This window comes from Augochlora pura, chromosome 8, assembly GCF_028453695.1.
Source record: "Augochlora pura isolate Apur16 chromosome 8, APUR_v2.2.1, whole genome shotgun sequence".
NCBI classification, from domain to species: domain Eukaryota; kingdom Metazoa; phylum Arthropoda; class Insecta; order Hymenoptera; family Halictidae; genus Augochlora; species Augochlora pura.
In genome coordinates, this window is record NC_135779.1 from 13,312,750 (window position 1) to 13,332,289 (window position 19,540).

Sequence of the window (19,540 nt, forward strand, 5' to 3'; positions counted from 1 at the left end):
TATTTGTATTTATTATTCTATATTTTTTCTATTTACATTTTCAATAGAAATTATTGCACAAAACATTTTTATTTTACAGAAAAAAATTGTTTTGGAAGCAACAACTGTATTTTTGCTAATGAAGAAAGGTTTTCCCATATCTCGAAATGTAAGAGCTCAATGGATGTTAGAGCATCTAGATACTCTGATAACTATTCAGTGCCAAAGTTCTAAGCAAAGAGAAACAGAAGAATTGGAAATAGTTTCCGTATTGCCAAAAAATAAACCTGAGTCTTGGTCTCCTCAATCAAGTCATCAATTTCTCTATAAAGTGACTTCTACAACGTCAATAATATTTTTAGCACATAAATACAGAATAGTGCTGAATCTAGACTTAAGTCCTTCTCTGGCAACTGTTGTAAGTATATATGAAACTCGTATAGCTATTGTATATTATTTTTATACTTCTCTTATGAATATGATTATGTGTAGATAAAAGTTACAAATACATGTTCAACGATATTATTTAAGAAGCTTAGTCAAATATTTTGTGTGTTCTTTTCAATATTTTAGTTTATACATGTAGTCTATTTCATTGCAGGATATACAACATGGCGAAATAGTCATAGACGAAGTATGTGTAACGACGAAACACTTCCTGGAGGGTATCATCAAACCTGTAAGTACTGATTTTGTTATATGTAATAATAATAATACAGGGTGAGTTATTTAAAACAGACCACTTAAATAATTTGAGCACTATTAGTGATAGAAAAAAATTATTTGGATTTAAATTACCTCAAGGGTGACATAATCTTATGTTGATAAATTTTTCATAGATGGATGCAGGAAGGACATATGAAGGTCAACTTCTTCTTTTTATATGGAATGATACATATTTTTCTATGTACCATTTCATAGGGCATTTAAACGCGTATAATGACCTATGACCGAGTCATTCAAGATCATTGAAGGTCTACTTCAATGGGAAATATTTTACTTTGAGAAACTTTTATACCAAAAAATTATGTCATACCTGTTTCAAATGCCTTTCTCTGAATACTAGAAATGTATTTGTTGTGTTATTTCATGCTGTGAGGCTGCTATGTCCCGTACTGAATTTCCGTTCGGGTCATTCCGAATTTTTATTGTAAAACAAAGAATTTTAAAAAATTCCTGTTTTTTAAAATACTGTTGCCAACACTGTCTATTTTTAAGCAACAAATTAATTAATCTTTACAAAACGTCGGAAACCTTTGCTACCTTTATTTCATAGAATATTTTGAAGTTTGCTATCAAATTCGTCTTACAATGTTATCGAAATACTTATATAAGAAGATACATAAACGATGTAGTTCTTACAAGTTTATTTGTTCATGCAATGATGTCATTATTTTTACAAAACCCTCATTCAAAATAAGTGTATATTTTTTATATAAAATTACTAAATTATAAGTATTTACACTAGCACTCCGTTTGTTTGACATAATTTATCTGAACAAAGTCACCTTCAACATATTGATTTTTTTATCTGTATTTTTTTAAACACGTTTTAAAATTCCATAATTTCTGTCGTCACTCTTTTTTAATTACATCTTTCTCTTAATTGAATATTAATAGTTTTCTATTTATCTATATTTTAAATTAATTTTTTTACCATATATTTCATACCTTCGATTAAACTGTATAAGCAAACTTGTATTGTACAAACCATTTGATTATCAGAACTGTCATGTTCACCAACATGTCCAGATAAACGGAGTCCTACTATGTATTCCTATTATTAGATATACGAATTTTATTGTATTTACAGTTTATCATACCAGGAAGCAATAGGAAAATGCAACCAGAAATCTATGTAACTGTAATAGCGCATACACCTTTCTTCACCAGTCCAGCACAGCCAGTTTTAGTGCAAGGTTGGCTAGTGACCACAAGCAATGTTAATCAACTTACAAATTTAATAGAAAGGCAACTTAATATATTGGAGGAGAAGGTTGCATCCGTTACTGCTGTAGCCAGTCAGCAGTTGGAAAACTTACGAGCTGAAAGTGAACGTTTAGTTGGTGGACTTTTTGAGGAAAGCAGTACCTGTTTAAATAAGAATAACAGTAACAGCATTACAAATACTTCCATAATTTCTCCTGAATCCACTTTTGTAAATATGCTGCGATATGGAATGTTAGCATTGACACTTCTACCAGAACACAGTTGTGCACGTAAGTTCAAAGAAGGTTTCCAACGTTCATAACACTATCTTTGTAAATCTTTGTAAAGCGTGAGAAGTTCTATTTTATCGCGACACGCCCGAAAACTTAGTGTGCATACATGATGAAGTGAATCATAATTGTGATGCTTTTGCAGATATGATAATTGTATCTGATGGTATAATAGGAACCACTGATGTTCATGTGTTAGACTCTGTTATTCAACAGTTACGTGCAACAACTGTTGCATGTAGTTTTCTACATGTTGGAAGTACGTACCATCCACATTCTGCTGATGGCCTAGTTCCATATCAAGATCTGCTGTACTTCATTGCCAGAGCTACTTTGGGTACTTACATGTCCTTCATTCCTCGTATTGTATGTAAAACTTTTATATGTTAAATGTATTTATACATAAACCATTGTTTCATATAATATCAGTGTTATATGCATTAACAGATTTTTTATAGCTCTTGTAGAAAATCTATGCACAGTTACAGTCATCTCATTTTACTTAATTTACTAATCAGATTGTAATTAGGTACTTATTCAGAATACGAGATGTTTTTATTAATTGAACAAAAATAATGTTGATTAAGTTTCAGTAGATAAGAATGATTAATAGTAAAACTTATAGTATTTAATTAGTTTTTCTCGGTTTAATAATCGGCTGGTCCATTTCTAATTATAACTCAAATATCCTCTTAATTTTGTAAATTAAATTGTCAGTTAAACAAAAAATTGAGTTTATTATTTAGATAAATAACTGTTTGTAACATTTTCTTAAGTTGTCATAAGAAAATATTACAAACTTGTATCAAGTTTGATTCTTGTATCAAAATTTTTCCGCATGTACAATTTATAATATAATTTTTATTTTTACAGACACATTTAGACGATACAGAAATGAATACCTATCATAAAAACTTTTTATGCTGGCAACTATACCGTGAAGTACTCTATGATGATTTGCCATACTATTCTAAATGGCATTCGAAAAACTCGTTATTTTATGAACAAAAGTCAACTCAGCTTTTACAAAAGAAACAAATTGAAGATAAAGTCACTTGTACATTAAGTAGTTTACTATGTTGTCGACTTCGAGAAGGATACTTAATAAAACGAGCCAACGTGAGAGACGATGTGCTTGAAATATGTTTTGTTTTACTGTGGAAGTCTAGTGTTTCCTTAGAATATGCAGTAACGTGTCCTTGGTCCATCGCAAAATCATTATCTGCTTCTAATACAATACAATATACAATTACTATAGAAGGTAAGTTAATTAGTTAAATATCAGTACTACATGAGTCGCTTCTACAATAGATGTATTTTACTTCTATGTAATTATAGTGATTTGTAGGAGTGATAAACTTATCTAATTTCAAGTAATATATATTTGAATAATTTTCAATAACAAAATATGAAATTCAGGCTTTTTATAAATTATACTACTGCATATTTATATTCTACTTTTTTAATGTATATACAGTATTTATACAAAACTAACCAAATCATTTTTATGTTTTAGCTCCATATGAATTTCTTCATGATATTACATGTTTATCAAAAAAGCCGTTGAAATCACAATATCGCCAAGGTGTCGTAAATCAGTTTTGGGCTGCTTTAACATCGTTAACAGAAAGTGATGCTATGCTCGCCCATTTTAGTTGGTTTCCTGAATTTGGCTGGACTTGGTATAGTGTGCCAGATACAATTAGGAGTGGCATGCCAGTATTTTACTCGTCAGCTTATCCATCACCGAGTACTGTACAACTTAGGTACATTTGCATAAAATATTAACTATGATACATCAATACGTTACAAATAACTACACATTTTCTAATCATCAGAAAGAAAAAGTCTTAAAATTTCATAATATCAAAAAATAAAATTGTATTCATTCGATATTTCTCTTAAAATACAACAAAATTTAATAAAGAGTATTTTTACATAAACAATTTATACCGAAATCTTTTAGATAGTAGTTCTTACTAACTTTGTGTAAGAAATGTATTTTATCAATATTTTATTATATTAAATGTATCTGTTTGTAGTGATGCAGCATGTCCACAGTTTGGACAAATCTGGCAACCCGTGGTGTCGCTGAATCCATTACAATGGGCACGTTGGATGCATACACAGAGAGTGACATTAATCTTATCCCATGACAGGCCATTGCCAAAACACTTGCATCAAGCAAATCAAAGTGGTCGTTTTCAATGTGTTCAAAGTCGTCAAGCAGCCGCAGTTCTCTATGCGATGTTAAAAAATTGGGCAACGTTTGTGCTTGTTGAAAATCATACATACGTGCAATTTATTTATAAAGAGACGGAAAAACCTCCAGTTTCGTTTTCATTAATTCGCATTAATTGTAAAGGCCTCTGCGTAATTCTAAACATTGCGTTCGCTGCTGGTACAGAAGGAGTGGTTCGACACAATGTTGTTATCGATCTTCTCGATCGGTTATCCAAACTAACTTTACCAAATAGACCAACAGGACAAAGGGAAACACCTTCTTGTACAATCATACACAAATCTCTAGAAAGAATTTTAATTAGATACGAGCGAATGCCAACCGATTTGAATTCAATTGTATTTCCTGATGGAACTCAAACAAACGCGGCAAAATCTACAATAATGCTTGGAGGAATGTTGTCAACTAGTCTATCTAGATATTTGTACCATAATCGATGGCTTTGGCATATAAAACGTCCACTGGTGCAAACGATACCAGGAATTACATTACCAAGATTGAATATAACTGCCATTGCGAGAATTCTTTCTACAATTACAAGGTATAGTCTTAGTTTCTATTTATAACAGATGCAATCTGTTGTTTTTTTTCTTGACACACTATCATATGGTGCACTATATGTTAAAAAAGTTATGACGAGTAATTTAACAATCTTATCTGGTTAAATTATGATTTATTTACTTTCATTCACCTACTGAGGAATTATGTATTGTTACTCAGGCGTACATATACGTTACTATCACTTTGATTTACTTTCAAACTTGTATAAAATAATATTATTACATAATCGATACTTTTTTAAATGTAGGATGAGACTTGCTGAAGGTTTCAGCTTCACTTATTCAGCAGCAGGCATTCTAAACATGGTTCTTGAGGTGCACATGCAAGGTGTTGATAAGAACGATGGATCTTATCCATGTATTATTCAATATATCCTCTTTCCTCCGCATGTTGTATCAAGTTCAATATTAGAACGTGATAGTGTTTCGGAAGAAGATACTGACGAAGGTAAAGCTTTTTGGTTAAATAATGATTAAGCAGATTATAAAATAATACATTTCCATTTAGTAAGTGCCTACTGTCAAGCATATATTTACCTTAAATTGTTACATTTTTAATATTTTGAGTTCTTCTTAAATTTTATGCACCCGTCCATATTTTCTATACTTTTATACTTTTTAAATGAAATATTTGATATTATTCGAATCCTTAATGATTTTTTATTTTCTTTCATAGAAAAGTTACAATTAAAATATTTGTGTTTTTATCAATCATATACAGAGTGTGTCAAAACACAGACTGTTAAAATGATACATAGATCTTCTAGGATGAATGTGGTACGTATTGTAATCAACTCCCTTCGATTACATTGTCCATACTTTATTCCATGTTTTATTATAATTTTGCATTCCCAGCTCAAGTATGTATTGAATTTTGTTTTTAAACGTAATCGCAAAACGTTAAAACAAAATTGTTTACTATGTAAGATGGATATAACTTTACATGTCCAGACCTACAGACATCCTACCTAACTGTATCCATTTTTCCATAAATATTCTTTATTTGCTTTTCCTTGTTCCTATCATTTTCTATTTTTTTCTTCCAGATACCATTTCGGCAATTATTCTACCTTCTGCATTTGTAATATCTTCATCATAGCTTAACGCTCTATTTCCTGCTCTTATTTTAATTTTTATACTGTTTGTTTTCTCGAGTACTATATCGGAAGTGCAATAGTCCAGTTCCAGGCAACATTTCAAGTATTTAATTTCCACTTGTTCTATCTTTGGATTCTCCTTTCATTCAAAAACTTCCACCTTATACAAGGTGGGGCAATAACTATTGCCACTTCAAATATCTTCGAAACTAGAAGTTTCACAGAAATATTTGTTGAAACAAAATTGCACAGTACGAAGGGGGCCATCCAGTGGCGATAATAGTTTTTTTGCAGGTGGAGGTACTTCAGACATTTGAAGGTCACCTTCATTTTTTTAAATGGATTGGTCTGTTTTTGCTTCCGTATCATGATAGAGGATCTTAAAACGAGTTCAACGACCTATTACACAAGGTCATTGAAGGTCATAGAAAGTAGAGAAAGGCGATAATACTTACGGTTTTGGTAGTAAATAAAACATACGTTTATAGTAGGTGTTTGAAATGATGACCATCACTATCAATGCAACATTGGATTCTTTTTACGATTGATTGTCTTGTAAGTCTTACAGTGTCGGAACTTATTGATGCACAGGCTGCAATAATTTTTTTTTTTCAATGACCTTGTGTAATAGGTCGTTGAACTCGTTTTAAGATCCTCTATCATGATACGGAAGCAAAAACAGACCGATCCATTAAAAAAAATGAAGGTGACCTTCAAATGTCCGAAGTACCTCCACCTGGAAAAAAACTATTATCGCCACTGGATGGCCCCCTTCGTACTGTGCAATTTTGTTTCAGTAAATATTTCTGTGAAACTTATAGTTTTGAAGATATTTGAGGTGGCAATAGTTATTGCCCCACCCTGTATAATAGTATTCCTACTATTAAATGATCAGAAAAGTAAAAACCTTTCAAAATAATGAAAGTATAGACTGATGCTTGTCATTTGTCTGTTTCATCAATATATGTATATGTATATGTACAAGTTTTACATTTTCAATTCATCATTTTACCATCAGATTCACATTTTTTCAAATCAAATTCATCTTTTTGCACATCTAATTGTATTGTATAATCTAGTGGCAAACACACTGGTAGCCATTTCATACAACCAATGTGATAAAAAATAATAAAATCGTTTATAGGAAAATATAAAAATCATTGGTTGTTGTACCTGTAGAAATATACTCAATGTATGTGTTACATGAATGCAACTAGTTATCTTAATCTATTTGACTATGGCATATCTGGGTCAAGAAATGTGTTAAACATTATCAAAGCCTGGAGTCCCTGAAGCTTTTCTTGGAAACTTTACCAAATGTTTGACATCCTATGATACAGTAGAGAATAAATAACTATATTGAAAGTCGTTAAACATTTTGCATTTACACTTATATGATCTTGTTCTAGTTTATTAATATTTTTATTTATAATTTCTTAACAAAATAACTGGTCATATTGTGGATACAGAGTTGTTGAATTACAAATGACAAATATTTAAAGAAGTGATTCTGCAAACCAATTAATGATGAAGAAAAGAATAATAACTTTGTTGTAACACCTTCATCTTCAAGTTAATAGCCATTAAAAACCTCTAATTGAAGTAACAATAATAATGTAAAATTCGCGTTTTTCAAGGCGTACATACTTTGTTCAATTAGTTACAAGTGACGCTTATAATGTTAAATTAATATTATTTAATTCCATCTTAAGTTTTCATTTTCAGAGGAAGGATTTGTGAAGTTAACTATTATTCTTTTCGTTAATTAATTTTCTGTCATTGTGTCAATTTGACAGCAAAGAATAAATTAAGATGAGAAAATGGGGGATAGAGGGGGGTTAAAGTAATAAAGTTGCGTATATAGAAAACAGTGTTTGGTTAATTGTGATCGAACTTGTTATATTTTGATAAACGCAAGTAATGAAAAACGGTGATATTTATTCAATTTCAGGTACAGCTGATGGTGAAGTAAGCATCGATGACTTTGAAAATTTTGGCGATTTTCAAATAGTTTCTGAAATTTGGATCGAACCTCAGTGTGGTATGGTACAACTACCTATGCAGTCTGCAGCCAGTTATATGCACCGTCTGCTGTATCATGAGCTACCAGATGCGGTGAGTACCACTTAACTGCAATACATCATATTTAAATTATATTGTATGCATCTATATAAAATAAGTATACATTAGTAATATTACCAAGAATACTTCTCCAAGTATCCTCTATAAAGGTTTTAGATGATATTCGTTTTTTATTAAAGCGTTATTAATAAAAAATATTGGTGAAATACTGTAGCGTATTTAAAAATCGTCGAAAGCTGTAATGGTTCCCTTTTATAAATATTTATTTCCAATTCGTATAAAAAAGTGAATTGGATTAGATTGGCCCAAAATTAAAAAAAAACAAACTAAAAAATTATGACCTTCAGTTAAAATCTGCTTGAGATAGATTCTTAGTATCATGTGTGAATGTCAAGATCATTAGTACTGTTTCTTCTAAATATAAATTTTTCCTTTTGAACAACTCTAGTTAGTAGGACAATACTGCAATGATGTAGAATTTCACGAATAAAATTGCTATAAAGATTTTTCATCTCAAAGTCTAAGGATAGCAATTAGTTACTGCTAACCGAGATTAATTCGTTGCAAACCTAACTTATTTTCTACAACAATCAGAAATCTCCTTCTTTTCAATAAACTGATTTCCGCGAAGAATTATTAATACCAACTAAAGGTCTGCCAAAGGAATGCAGATTTAAAACGACACAATTGCGAGATTTTTACGTTTTCAAAAAATTAAAAAGTTATTATATATAAATATTAAATTTATATGCTAAAAAGTTATTTATATATATGAGAGGGAGAGAAAGAGAGTACACTCTGAAATATAGAATACATTGAAGTATATCCTATTATTATTAAATACACTAATGTTATCAACGTCTTGTATATCACAAGTTTGCGCGTTTTGCATTATCATTCAATATTGTCCGCAGTATTGGAAGATTACTGCTATTAGTTGTGTGCAGAAGAAAATCAACTTATTCTCACTTGATAAAAATGATTGTCACCGCGTTATCGTGTCTAATTTCGTTCTCTGGTCTTTTTGTTAAGTATATTAGTTATCGAAATAGAAATAGAAATAAATTCAATGTTTTCATGTACTTTTATGTAACACTGTGTTCTGTTGCGTGTTGCACACTGTAACATTCCTTAACATTTCTAAATATTTTATATTCTGGTGTCTACACAAATTCGTGATTTTATTTCTATAAATGTAAAGATATAAATATTCCACTGACGAATTGTCTTCTTAAATAATTAAGAAGACACTAAGAAGTTCAATCTTCTTCCCATGAAAACTAAGGAGTCGAAATTAGGAACTGAAAAATGTATGAACTTTTCTGGAATCTTGGTTATATGTATATCTATATTTAGCCAACTAAACTTCTGGGGCTAAACTTTTATCCAAACCTGTAAATGCAGTTCATGGTAAGAGTGTAATGATTCTATTTCTCCTATCTCTCCTTATCAGGAAACCATAGTATATTTTTCAACGCCTTTTTTTTATGAAATCGATACGATGGTATTTATTTCTTGAGTTACTCTTAAAGTGATAAGATATCATTTGTTCAGTATTTCTTTCGCGTTTTCTTTAAATGCGGTTTGCTAAATCTGTAATGTAATAATTTATTATATGTTCGAACATTTGTCAATTTATTCTGATTCAATTTATTTAACATAAATTGTTTCCTGATTTACATTAATGTTGATTTAAAAATATTTCATTTACAATTTAATACAGTATTTTTAATATAAAAACATTTATATACATTCGTATAAGTGAACAATTATTCTCTAACAAGTTAGAAACTGAAAGAATATAAGGGTTACGTGTTTCAACCTATTAGAACGCATATCCGATACAGGATTCGAAATCTTTGTAACTTTATTTGCTTAACGATACCTCGAGAATGTCAAATAATCTTTCTATTTCATAACGTTATCAGTTGAGCGTTAAATGTGACAGGTTATTGGCTTATTATAGGAAGGAAAGTTAGTCTTTTTATAAGTTGATTAATGTTATTACCTGCAAGTGATATCACATAACAATTGACGTGAAATATATAAAATACACATTGCAGCCGAATTCAAATACGATATGTCTAATAATATTTTGTATTAATGTTGGGAATACCATTGAAATTATTTATTTTGATACATTATCATGACATCTGTCGAAACGCATAATTACCTTCGTTTCTAATCAAATTTGTTATACTTTCATAACATGTAGTGTATATTGCTGTAATACTATTCGAGAAAATTTAACTCGAAAGTTTAGAAATGATTTGTAAGATTTCGTATTAAAGATCCCAATTGGTTCGTAATTTTACGTTTAATTTTAGTTTAATCTGATTGCTAAGAACAACCATAATCCGATAATAATATGTTGCAACACGTTATTTTATATTTCAAAAATGTTGAAATTTTTACTTCAATTATTGCTTTTAGCATTTATGACTACTAGACTGCAGACTTCTTGCATTTACGACAACACAATAAATTCTCTGTAATTGATCCTCACATTGTAAACAAAAAATGGACAATTAGGGAAGAGGAGATACGATTATTCGACTCTTGCGACTCGTTTTTAGAGTTATTGACAAGCAACAACTATAAAAACGATCCGAGGGGCTCGAAAAATCGTATCTCCTCCTCCCAAATTGTCTACTTTTGCATATACACATTAACTGTGGAATTAATTTATTGACTGGTTGACGAAGTACAAAATGGTAAAAACAGGTAAAGAATTTAAGACTGCCGATGAACTACTTTCAACTTATTAAAGTGATTATTAAATGCAATAAACGTCTATGAAATCCTATATTTTGTGATTAATGTAGACAATTTATATGTTATTTAAGAAACCATAGTTTAATGATTACAATATATTTTCAAATGTGTCCTATTTTTATTCAAACTCTTCATTTTGAAAATATCTATTAATAATTATGAATTATATAATCATTATGAATGATTTCAATCGATATGACATCGTTCATGGCATATGCTTTATCAAATGAACGTTTTATTTTTACGCTAAAATCCTGTTTAAATAAAAAGAATGCTTTTTCATAACGAAGTTCTGTAAATTATGAAACATATATATATACTGTTTTTAGTATTCTTCTTCATCTGACATTGTTCAGTTATATCTTTAGAAGGTTATACTTGTGCGGACTTCATCGTCGAAAGTAGATACCGTTTTATCTTCAATCTTATCTCTTCACTGATTCTGATATTGGTGCTTACAACGCTGTGTAATGTTCTTTAACAGTATATAGGATAAGATTTGATTATAATTTTCTACCAATCGACACAATGTGATTTTATCTGCTTTATTCTCATTAAATTTTTTAATTAAAGGTAGTCGCATTGTTCATTTAAAATTCTAATTCAATATGGATATTAATAGATCGCATGAAATTATGGGTCTCAATGAAAATTCTAATATTTTGAAAAATTCTAACAGTCTTGTTTTCAGATGTGTTTAAATTTGAAAATATTATACGGGAACTTTCACAATTAGATCTCAAATTATACTAGACGAATGTTAATATAAACCAAAATTATTTTACGTAGTTATTGATGAATATTGTGCTTTTTATTAAATAATTTTTTGTTGTAAGAATTGTTTTTTTTTTTGACAAAATTTTACGGAATAATATCGGTTTTCAGTTCAACCAATTACCACCAATTATTAATGTTTCTGTTTATTTTATTGAGATTAGTCTTACTATTAAAAAAAAACACACCTTTGAAAAATATATCACAATCTTGATGTAACAACATGATCACGATAAAACAGAGTTCAAATGTGGCTAGAGACACAGCTACAGAAGTATCACATTTCTTCACTTTATCGTAGAGTTTTATATTCTAGTTGCTTACGACATCTGCAAAAATAGAAAAAATAACGTTTTTCTTGTGCCTCAGAAATACACTCAAAACGCAAGATAAACATACTTTCATAAGATAAAAGATATCTAGCATTATATTGCTAATCATCAAGAGTCCAAACTTCAACATGCATCAACTGATATAATGTTAGAAATACACTGTACAAAAAGTGTCGTTTTGTTGTTGCACTTCCCTTCTTTCGTTTGCAACAAAATATATAGTCAGGCAAACATAAAACAAAATATTTGAAATACTTGGAATAATGCTATTCAATTATTTAAATTTTATGTTATGTTAATATTAGATACATACTCGTGATTGTATAATGTCAAATTACAATAAATCTATAATCGCCAAGAAGTAAATGAAACAATATCTACGATATTAAAGAGCTTTAAAACATTTTAATGCTATTTTAATGTTTTACGTATTTTCTTACTGTAAATATTACACTATTATTATCATGAATAATTAAATTTTAAATCAGGAGTTAATACACTTATGGCAATATTGAGTAGTTACAATTTAAAATTAATAAAAAGATTAAAAGAATTTAAAAATATCTATGTATTATTTTGGATCGGTTAAAGTTATTAACAAAACATAGAACTTACTGTTCAGTCTATGTCCCTTATAATTAATGCAAACAATTCTTATTCTGCATGAAAACATGCAACCTAGATAGAAGCAACAGAAGTATATTGTGCAATAACCTTTTTTATCGAATCAAAAGATCAAGCTTTTAATATTGTTTTGTTTGGATCGACAGTCGATTTAGCATTTGCAAATCTGAATACTTGTCTAAGTGATTGTATGAGTTTTAAGGAAATACGTGGAACGAAAAGGGAAATAAAGTAACAGTGTTTTTGATAAAAAGGTGGATACCATATATGTATGTGTAAATATATCTATCACTACGTTTCGTTATCGTAACTGAGGTGGGGCTTCGATATCGATGAAGGCACCGAGAACCAGGTTTTTCTATCAGTTGCTTCAGGTATATATAAGGCCAGTGTGCACCTAAATGTTTGTTAGTGTTCTCATTACGTTTTATATCAAACTTATTCCCAATGTCCACGCAGTTTTTACAATATTTAACGGTCGAGCGAGCTCAAATTACAAACAAGTGATCAAAGTTCTTAGAATCGATTTCAAAATGTAATCGTTCACCCGTTTTATGAGAAATCTTCGAGTGCCGGTGAAATTATCTAGTGAATTATTAGAATTCAATTACAATTGTTACTAGTGAAACAGGTACACCAAGAATCGGTAATCAGAATGCACGTCAGTTATCGATTGATAGATAGATTTGCCAGATTTAATCGATTTTACCGAATTTTCAATAGTTTTGTTTCCATTAAACGTAACACAATGTTTTCTGTTCGTAAAAAAGAATTGACTTTGAGTAAGTATATCTGATTTTATAATCACCGCTGGCTACGACATTATATTTACTAGTAAAGATTCGTGTCATATAAAATAGAATACATCTTTTCGTGTAAAGTTTCACGAGTAACTTCAATTTGTTAAAAATTTATAAATATATATTCGATTTTGCCAGCTTTGATGGAGTTTCGTCCTCGTATGAAGGAGGCACGTTTTTTCTACGATTCATTATAAAAATTTCAATTGCAGTAGCGTATCGATCTCGGGCTAATAAGTGGAGATAATATTTTTGCTCACGATTACGTATCACTGTGGATATCTTCGTGAAAGAAGTTCCTTAGTGACCGGCGACGAGAAGTTAATCCTTGGTCAGACTGCATGGGCATTGTGCTATCTGCATGACTTGCAGTTGGAAGTGAGGATCTAGGCAGTGAGCAGAGCCGCTCTAGACAACTTGCCAGATCTAACTCTTCCAGCTCAAGGTCCTGCTGGTTATCATCTTTCCATAAGGAACGAATGTTTTACTTCGAAATCTAAATGACGTTGACGTGAAGGGGTTACGGTCCAAGTGGAGAAGTGGTCTCTACGCTTTGAATGAAAGTGAGATTCAACTCCTCCAACTTACTCCTGACCTCTGATGTTCTTCGTACCTTTCTTTCCACATGATCAGAGAACAAGATATTCTTATTATAAATACCGTATATGTACCTGGACTCTCGCATTATAAATACCATATTTTATATGTACCTGCATTCTCACATTATAAATATGTTATTTTCGATATACATTTCTGCATAGATATAGTTGCATGTAGGATATATAAATGTGTTAAATTGCGAATGGTGTTAACTTTTATGCATGTTTTTTTTTTACCTCATTGTATAATAATATTGTGAAATACTACCAACGATGCTACGAATCTCCGAAATATTGTAAACATTAATCTAATTCATTCGAGTGTATCTATTGTTACGTTATTTATATTTTTGTTGTCTTATTTAAATACAATTGACATCTTCCTTGTCCGCATTACTTTAAAACTATAATCTTACGTTCATCTATGTCACGGTTCGGAATTAAGTGCATGCAACACGATGACGTCGATGCATACACCTCTTGACTCTCATCGCACGTCTCGCTCACCCGTGAAAGCTTCTTTCGACTCGGAATACATCGGGCACATATGCCTGTTGCTTTCTGCGATGTGTCTAATATTTAAGCAACTATGGGTGAGCGAGACGCGCGGCGAGAGTCAGGAGGCGTGGCCCTTGACATCGCTATATTGCGAGTACTTAATTCCGAGCTCTGATCTGTATAATCTGTCACTGTAAGTAAAATTAAATTCTAATCACTTTTTGACATTCGAGATGAGTGTATAAAAAGAGAGGTAGATGTACAATGTATTGCATTTTTCTACCAGTTAATCAATCCATGAAAAAAAGCTCAGAATTTTGACAAATAAGTAATCTTAAATTATTATATGTAATTATTGTGAATACAATCTGTAGCTAATCAATATGTGAAATAACAATAGCATTTTAAAGCCACGACTTCCATATATTCTGATCAAAAATCTTTTAAATATAATAATTTGTTAATCTTCCTGTAGTAATTTCGGATTCTTATAATGGTCGAAAATAATTTGGGGATTGCTGTGAAACTTTAACAAAGAAATTAAGAAAGTATATATGGCAACTTTTATCAGCGTAATCTTCGTTTACTGTATTCATCTGTATTTTATTAGGTCTTTTGTTAAGAACTTTGTTCTTTTATTTCGCAACAATCCTGAAATTATTTTCGAATCTTATGCAAAGTTCATTAGAATATGAAATGAGAAACTCAATAACAGGGAAGTTAAGTAATGTGATATAATAAATTATTTCATATCTTTCGAAGTTTTTTGATTTACTGTTTCAGTTAAGTAATCATTCTTACTGTGTCAGGGTTCCTTTAAATTTTTATTTTATCTTATTTTGTCTTGGTCATTATCACATTCTCAAGATTTTTGGACGGAAGCAGCATCATACAACTAAACGTTTCAATTCAAGGTACAACAACAGTGTTTAAAACACTTTATGGAGAGATTTTTCTGGAAATACACCTATGCAGTGGAAACAGAACATGCTCAGTTTAAATTATTTTCTGGTTGGATTGAAAATTTTTTCATCTATAACAACATAGTTTAAGCAAGACTTTAAAGTGACTATACCAAATTTTTGTCATCCTTTTTTTTCTGGAGTTGTCGAAGTTATATTATAATACTTGTTAAATTCGCATCAAAAATTATAGGTCTACCTATAACAAACTGAGGGCGACCTTGATAACTCTGGAAAAAAAAGTTGACCAAAAATTTGCCACGATCATCTTAAAGCTCTCCTTAAACCATGTTATGTTAGTTCAAAAAATTTCCAATCGCACCACTAGTAGTGATATAACTTACGCTGATCACGTTTTGTGGTCCACCCTGTAAATTTTCCAATAAAAAACCATATCAAAAAAGACGTAGCAAACAATATAGAAGTGCACATATGCGAGTAAAGAGAAGGGTTTACCCAACACGCAAATAGAGCATTTTTTTACATCGAGGATTTATTCACAATTCTCCAAATCTCGATATAAAATTTAAAACCTTCAAAGAATTCAAATTTATCATTATCTGAGAAATATATCTTTAATTATTGAAATATTAACTTTTTATTAAAACCAGTAGCAAAGTTACTTCCTTTTCTCCTCTCTTGTAAAATTACATGATAAGAATCTTTGATTAATCATTTTAACAATTTTCCATGGACAGTATATTCCAATAATAGCAATAAAAAACTTGCAACATCATTCATGTTTGTTTTTTGTTTTTTAATACAATAAATCCAAACTGAAAGATTTTAATTTAAAAAGTGAAACAGAATGATATTAACTATTAAATATTATTACTTTATTAAACAATAATTAATCTCATATTAAGATTTTGAAATGCTACAATTTTGGGAATATTGTTAATCGGAATAAAATTTTTCTTGTATTAGATTGCTCAAGTAGACGAAGGATGCATCAACGCATTGCTAACGCTAGAATACTTGAGTTTATTGTGTCAAATAGTACCAAATGAGAAAAGCAGTGAAATTATATACGGACAAGTGCATCAAGACATTAAATTGTCAAAGAGAAATGTTAGAAGTATCAAGAATAATGAATGCAGTGCTGAAGAGTTGTATCAAGGTCTACCAATCGCTGATGAAAAGATACATCCAATGCATTTCTTTTTCGATGCACTAAATATTTTACCAAAATGCCAGCAGGCTGAATTACTATTTTCCATGTTTGCTAATGGTAAGATTTTTATGCATACGTAAACGTTGCATGCAAAAATAGTGCGAACAACCATTTTTACCTGTTTGAAAATTTACCCCTTGTTCTATCATGTGGAAAAGTTATGTTAGTTTAACTTTCTTGGTATCCCTTTAGAAAATACTCATTAATAGTATTGCATTTTGGAGAATATTGATTTGAGCTATCATCGTCCAGTAATCGATGTATTTGGCTTACATCACTTTTCCATCAAGTGGATCACAAATTTCAAATTAGAACATCAAATAATTAATTGGATTAAGTCAATCAACAATGCTTAATATATATTTATATTCATTTAACGCCACTTGTACGAATCTTTTGTATGTGTCTATTTTTATATAAATAATTTAATTTTATATTAAATAATTTTAAGGGATATCTCTTGACTGGTTTGTAAAAGATGTATAATTACTTTAAGGTTCAACTGTCAAGAATGAAAGTCAAGGACGTGCAAATAAGATCTTAATGGACAATTTTTTGGAACATATAAAACAATTACACAATAAAGAACTTCTCTTAACATCTGCAGAGTCTCAGAAATTCACGACCATGCTTCTTAATAGATCTCGAGATGGTGGTCCACGTTTACCGTTTTTTTCTTTAAAAGGTATCGATTTATTTTCAAATATGTGATCTTAATATCGCCAGTAATATGACCTCGTTTTGCTGTGATATTTTTTCACACTATCAACAGCATTAAAATATTCAATGTGATCATTATTTTTATCCGGGCTGTATATGCTGTATTAATATATGTTGTTTATTCATCTACAAATTTCTTTCAGAAAGACCTTTTCTTTACAATGACCAATGTTCTTATCCACGATGGAAGTGTTTTATCAAAGGAGTTAGCACAACACATGTTATTATCACAATTTTACCTGCATCAGAAAAAGACGTACGTTTATTTAATTCATCTGCACATGTCGAGGATTTCTTCGTGAGCAACAACTCCAAGAAAAATTACAAATCTTCTGGTAAATTTGGATCACTTAGATCTGGTAAATTTAATGTCTACTACTCCTCGCGCAGTACTAAAAATATTTATTGCGATACTTCGATATGAAATACGTGTTTTAGTCCCATTATTGTCAATGTACAAATATGATTCTATGATTTTATGATTCTTGACTAACAATTGAAAGGGATAATAGGTTGCAAAGCACATGATATATAATTTGTACTGTAACTCCCCTTGTAGGCAAGCTACAGGATTGAAATTTCTCACGAAGAGTTCTTCCTTGACCAGCTATCGAACGGTATAACATTCGTCGAGAAAAAGATTTAAAAGACATTGATTATATACATTGCTTATGAAATACAGTCTATTAAAACTGTCTCGAAGAAGTCTGTGACAGTGAAATCCGTAGAACCCGTTTATGTTATATTGTTGTTGGAAGAAAACTTAGTTTTTCATTTCGAGAATTCAAAATGTATAAATAAAATATGACAGTAACTCTGATGGCTCAAATGAAATATATAGCTATAAAAGTGGTTTATTACGTATATTTATAGAAAGTGATGCAATAAATATTTCCAGTACTATTAAATAGATATGTATATATATGGAACTATTTTTAGTAAAACGTATGCAAAAAATAATATTATATCGAAACAGGAGAAAATGGAAGTTTTCAAGCTTTCGAAGAAAATCGTGTTATTCCTGTTTATATTTACGATTGTTCACTAGCTTCTTTAATTGATACATTGACCGATAAATCAAAGATATTGCATAATAAGGATATATATCAAGATCATACATTTCGACTTGGACAGCAGGATGGTAAAGATTTCGTTGAATTAAAATTTGGTTGTGACTCGAAACCTTCTTCTCCTGAATCAAAAAGTGATGATTCTGATAACACTGCGAGTGGTAAGTAAAACTGTTTCATTGTATTCTATGTATGATTATGAAACTGCAGTTAAGAAAATGATTAAATGCTATTTTATGCAGTACTGACGATTACGGTGTATCTGTTTTTCAATTCTTCCAATTTCAAACTTTAATCATTTTGCTACATTTTTGATCCACCATTTGATACGTTTCGCAACACTGAACGATGAGATTTAGTTCACTTCATAAATGATGTTAGATATAAAGTCAAAAAGTCGACTTAACTGTTTTAAAAGTTACTTCATGTCCTTCATATAATTAAGTTTTTCTATTCGCCATTTATCTTTCCACATCCTTGTGTGAGGTAATATGATTATTTTTCTTGTTCGCCTCTCATTTTCTCTGGAATGATTACTTGAGATATTAAATGACTATGCAAATATAATTATACTATGTACCAATGTTTATAATTGATGATCTTCATAGTTTTCTGTATTTAATATTTTTATTTATAACAGATCAACGAGGTCTCATCGAACATTGTAAACGAGTGAGTTTGGCGCACTGTCATTGTTACGTTGTTGCTGTATATAAATCATTAGTATTGCAACATCCTCTTAGTTACGAAGATATGGAAGCCGCTGTAGAACAATGCGAGGAAACATTAATTGAAATTGACATAACAAATTATTTACGATGCGTATGCAGGCATTTAAATAAATTATCAGAGAAAGATACATTAGATCAGTTGAAAGATTCGGCATGCAAACATGTTGAACAATTACATGATTTAATTAAGGACAAATTTGAGAAAATAATGACAGTTGCTTTTGGGCCTGTGCCCGCACATCCTGAATTCTATTACTGTTCTCCAACTTGGTTGGGCCATAAAATGGTACATTCTTGTTTTA

At 30.3% G+C, this 19,540-nt stretch overlaps 1 protein-coding gene and 2 long non-coding RNA genes across 5 annotated transcripts in view; 2 read left to right on the forward strand and 1 right to left on the reverse strand.

The window, feature by feature from the left end:
* Positions 1 to 19,540, forward strand: part of LOC144473957 (KICSTOR complex protein SZT2) — a 29,768-nt gene that overhangs the window by 1,086 nt on the left and 9,142 nt on the right. For 2 of the 3 annotated variants that reach the window (XM_078188316.1, XM_078188315.1), the window contains 14 exons: positions 80 to 397; positions 581 to 658; positions 1,793 to 2,198; positions 2,344 to 2,564; positions 3,072 to 3,459; positions 3,715 to 3,964; positions 4,241 to 4,981; positions 5,249 to 5,448; positions 8,049 to 8,212; positions 16,471 to 16,774; positions 17,214 to 17,402; positions 17,581 to 17,796; positions 18,414 to 18,668; positions 19,148 to 19,524. In XM_078188316.1, the coding sequence (XP_078044442.1) occupies positions 80 to 397; positions 581 to 658; positions 1,793 to 2,198; positions 2,344 to 2,564; positions 3,072 to 3,459; positions 3,715 to 3,964; positions 4,241 to 4,981; positions 5,249 to 5,448; positions 8,049 to 8,212; positions 16,471 to 16,774; positions 17,214 to 17,402; positions 17,581 to 17,796; positions 18,414 to 18,668; positions 19,148 to 19,524 (4,107 nt within the window). The remainder of the gene's footprint in view (positions 1 to 79; positions 398 to 580; positions 659 to 1,792; positions 2,199 to 2,343; positions 2,565 to 3,071; positions 3,460 to 3,714; positions 3,965 to 4,240; positions 4,982 to 5,248; positions 5,449 to 8,048; positions 8,213 to 16,470; positions 16,775 to 17,213; positions 17,403 to 17,580; positions 17,797 to 18,413; positions 18,669 to 19,147; positions 19,525 to 19,540) is intronic. The other variant, XM_078188317.1, reaches the window with a different exon arrangement.
* Positions 8,178 to 18,597, reverse strand: LOC144473960 (uncharacterized). Its single transcript, XR_013494673.1, has 3 exons — positions 18,556 to 18,597; positions 11,917 to 12,057; positions 8,178 to 8,227 (listed from the first exon to the last, which is right to left on the reverse strand). It is a non-coding gene; the product is annotated as an uncharacterized LOC144473960 (long non-coding RNA).
* LOC144473959 (uncharacterized) lies at positions 13,107 to 14,479 on the forward strand. The gene is made up of 2 exons (XR_013494672.1): positions 13,107 to 13,466; positions 13,697 to 14,479. It is a non-coding gene; the product is annotated as an uncharacterized LOC144473959 (long non-coding RNA).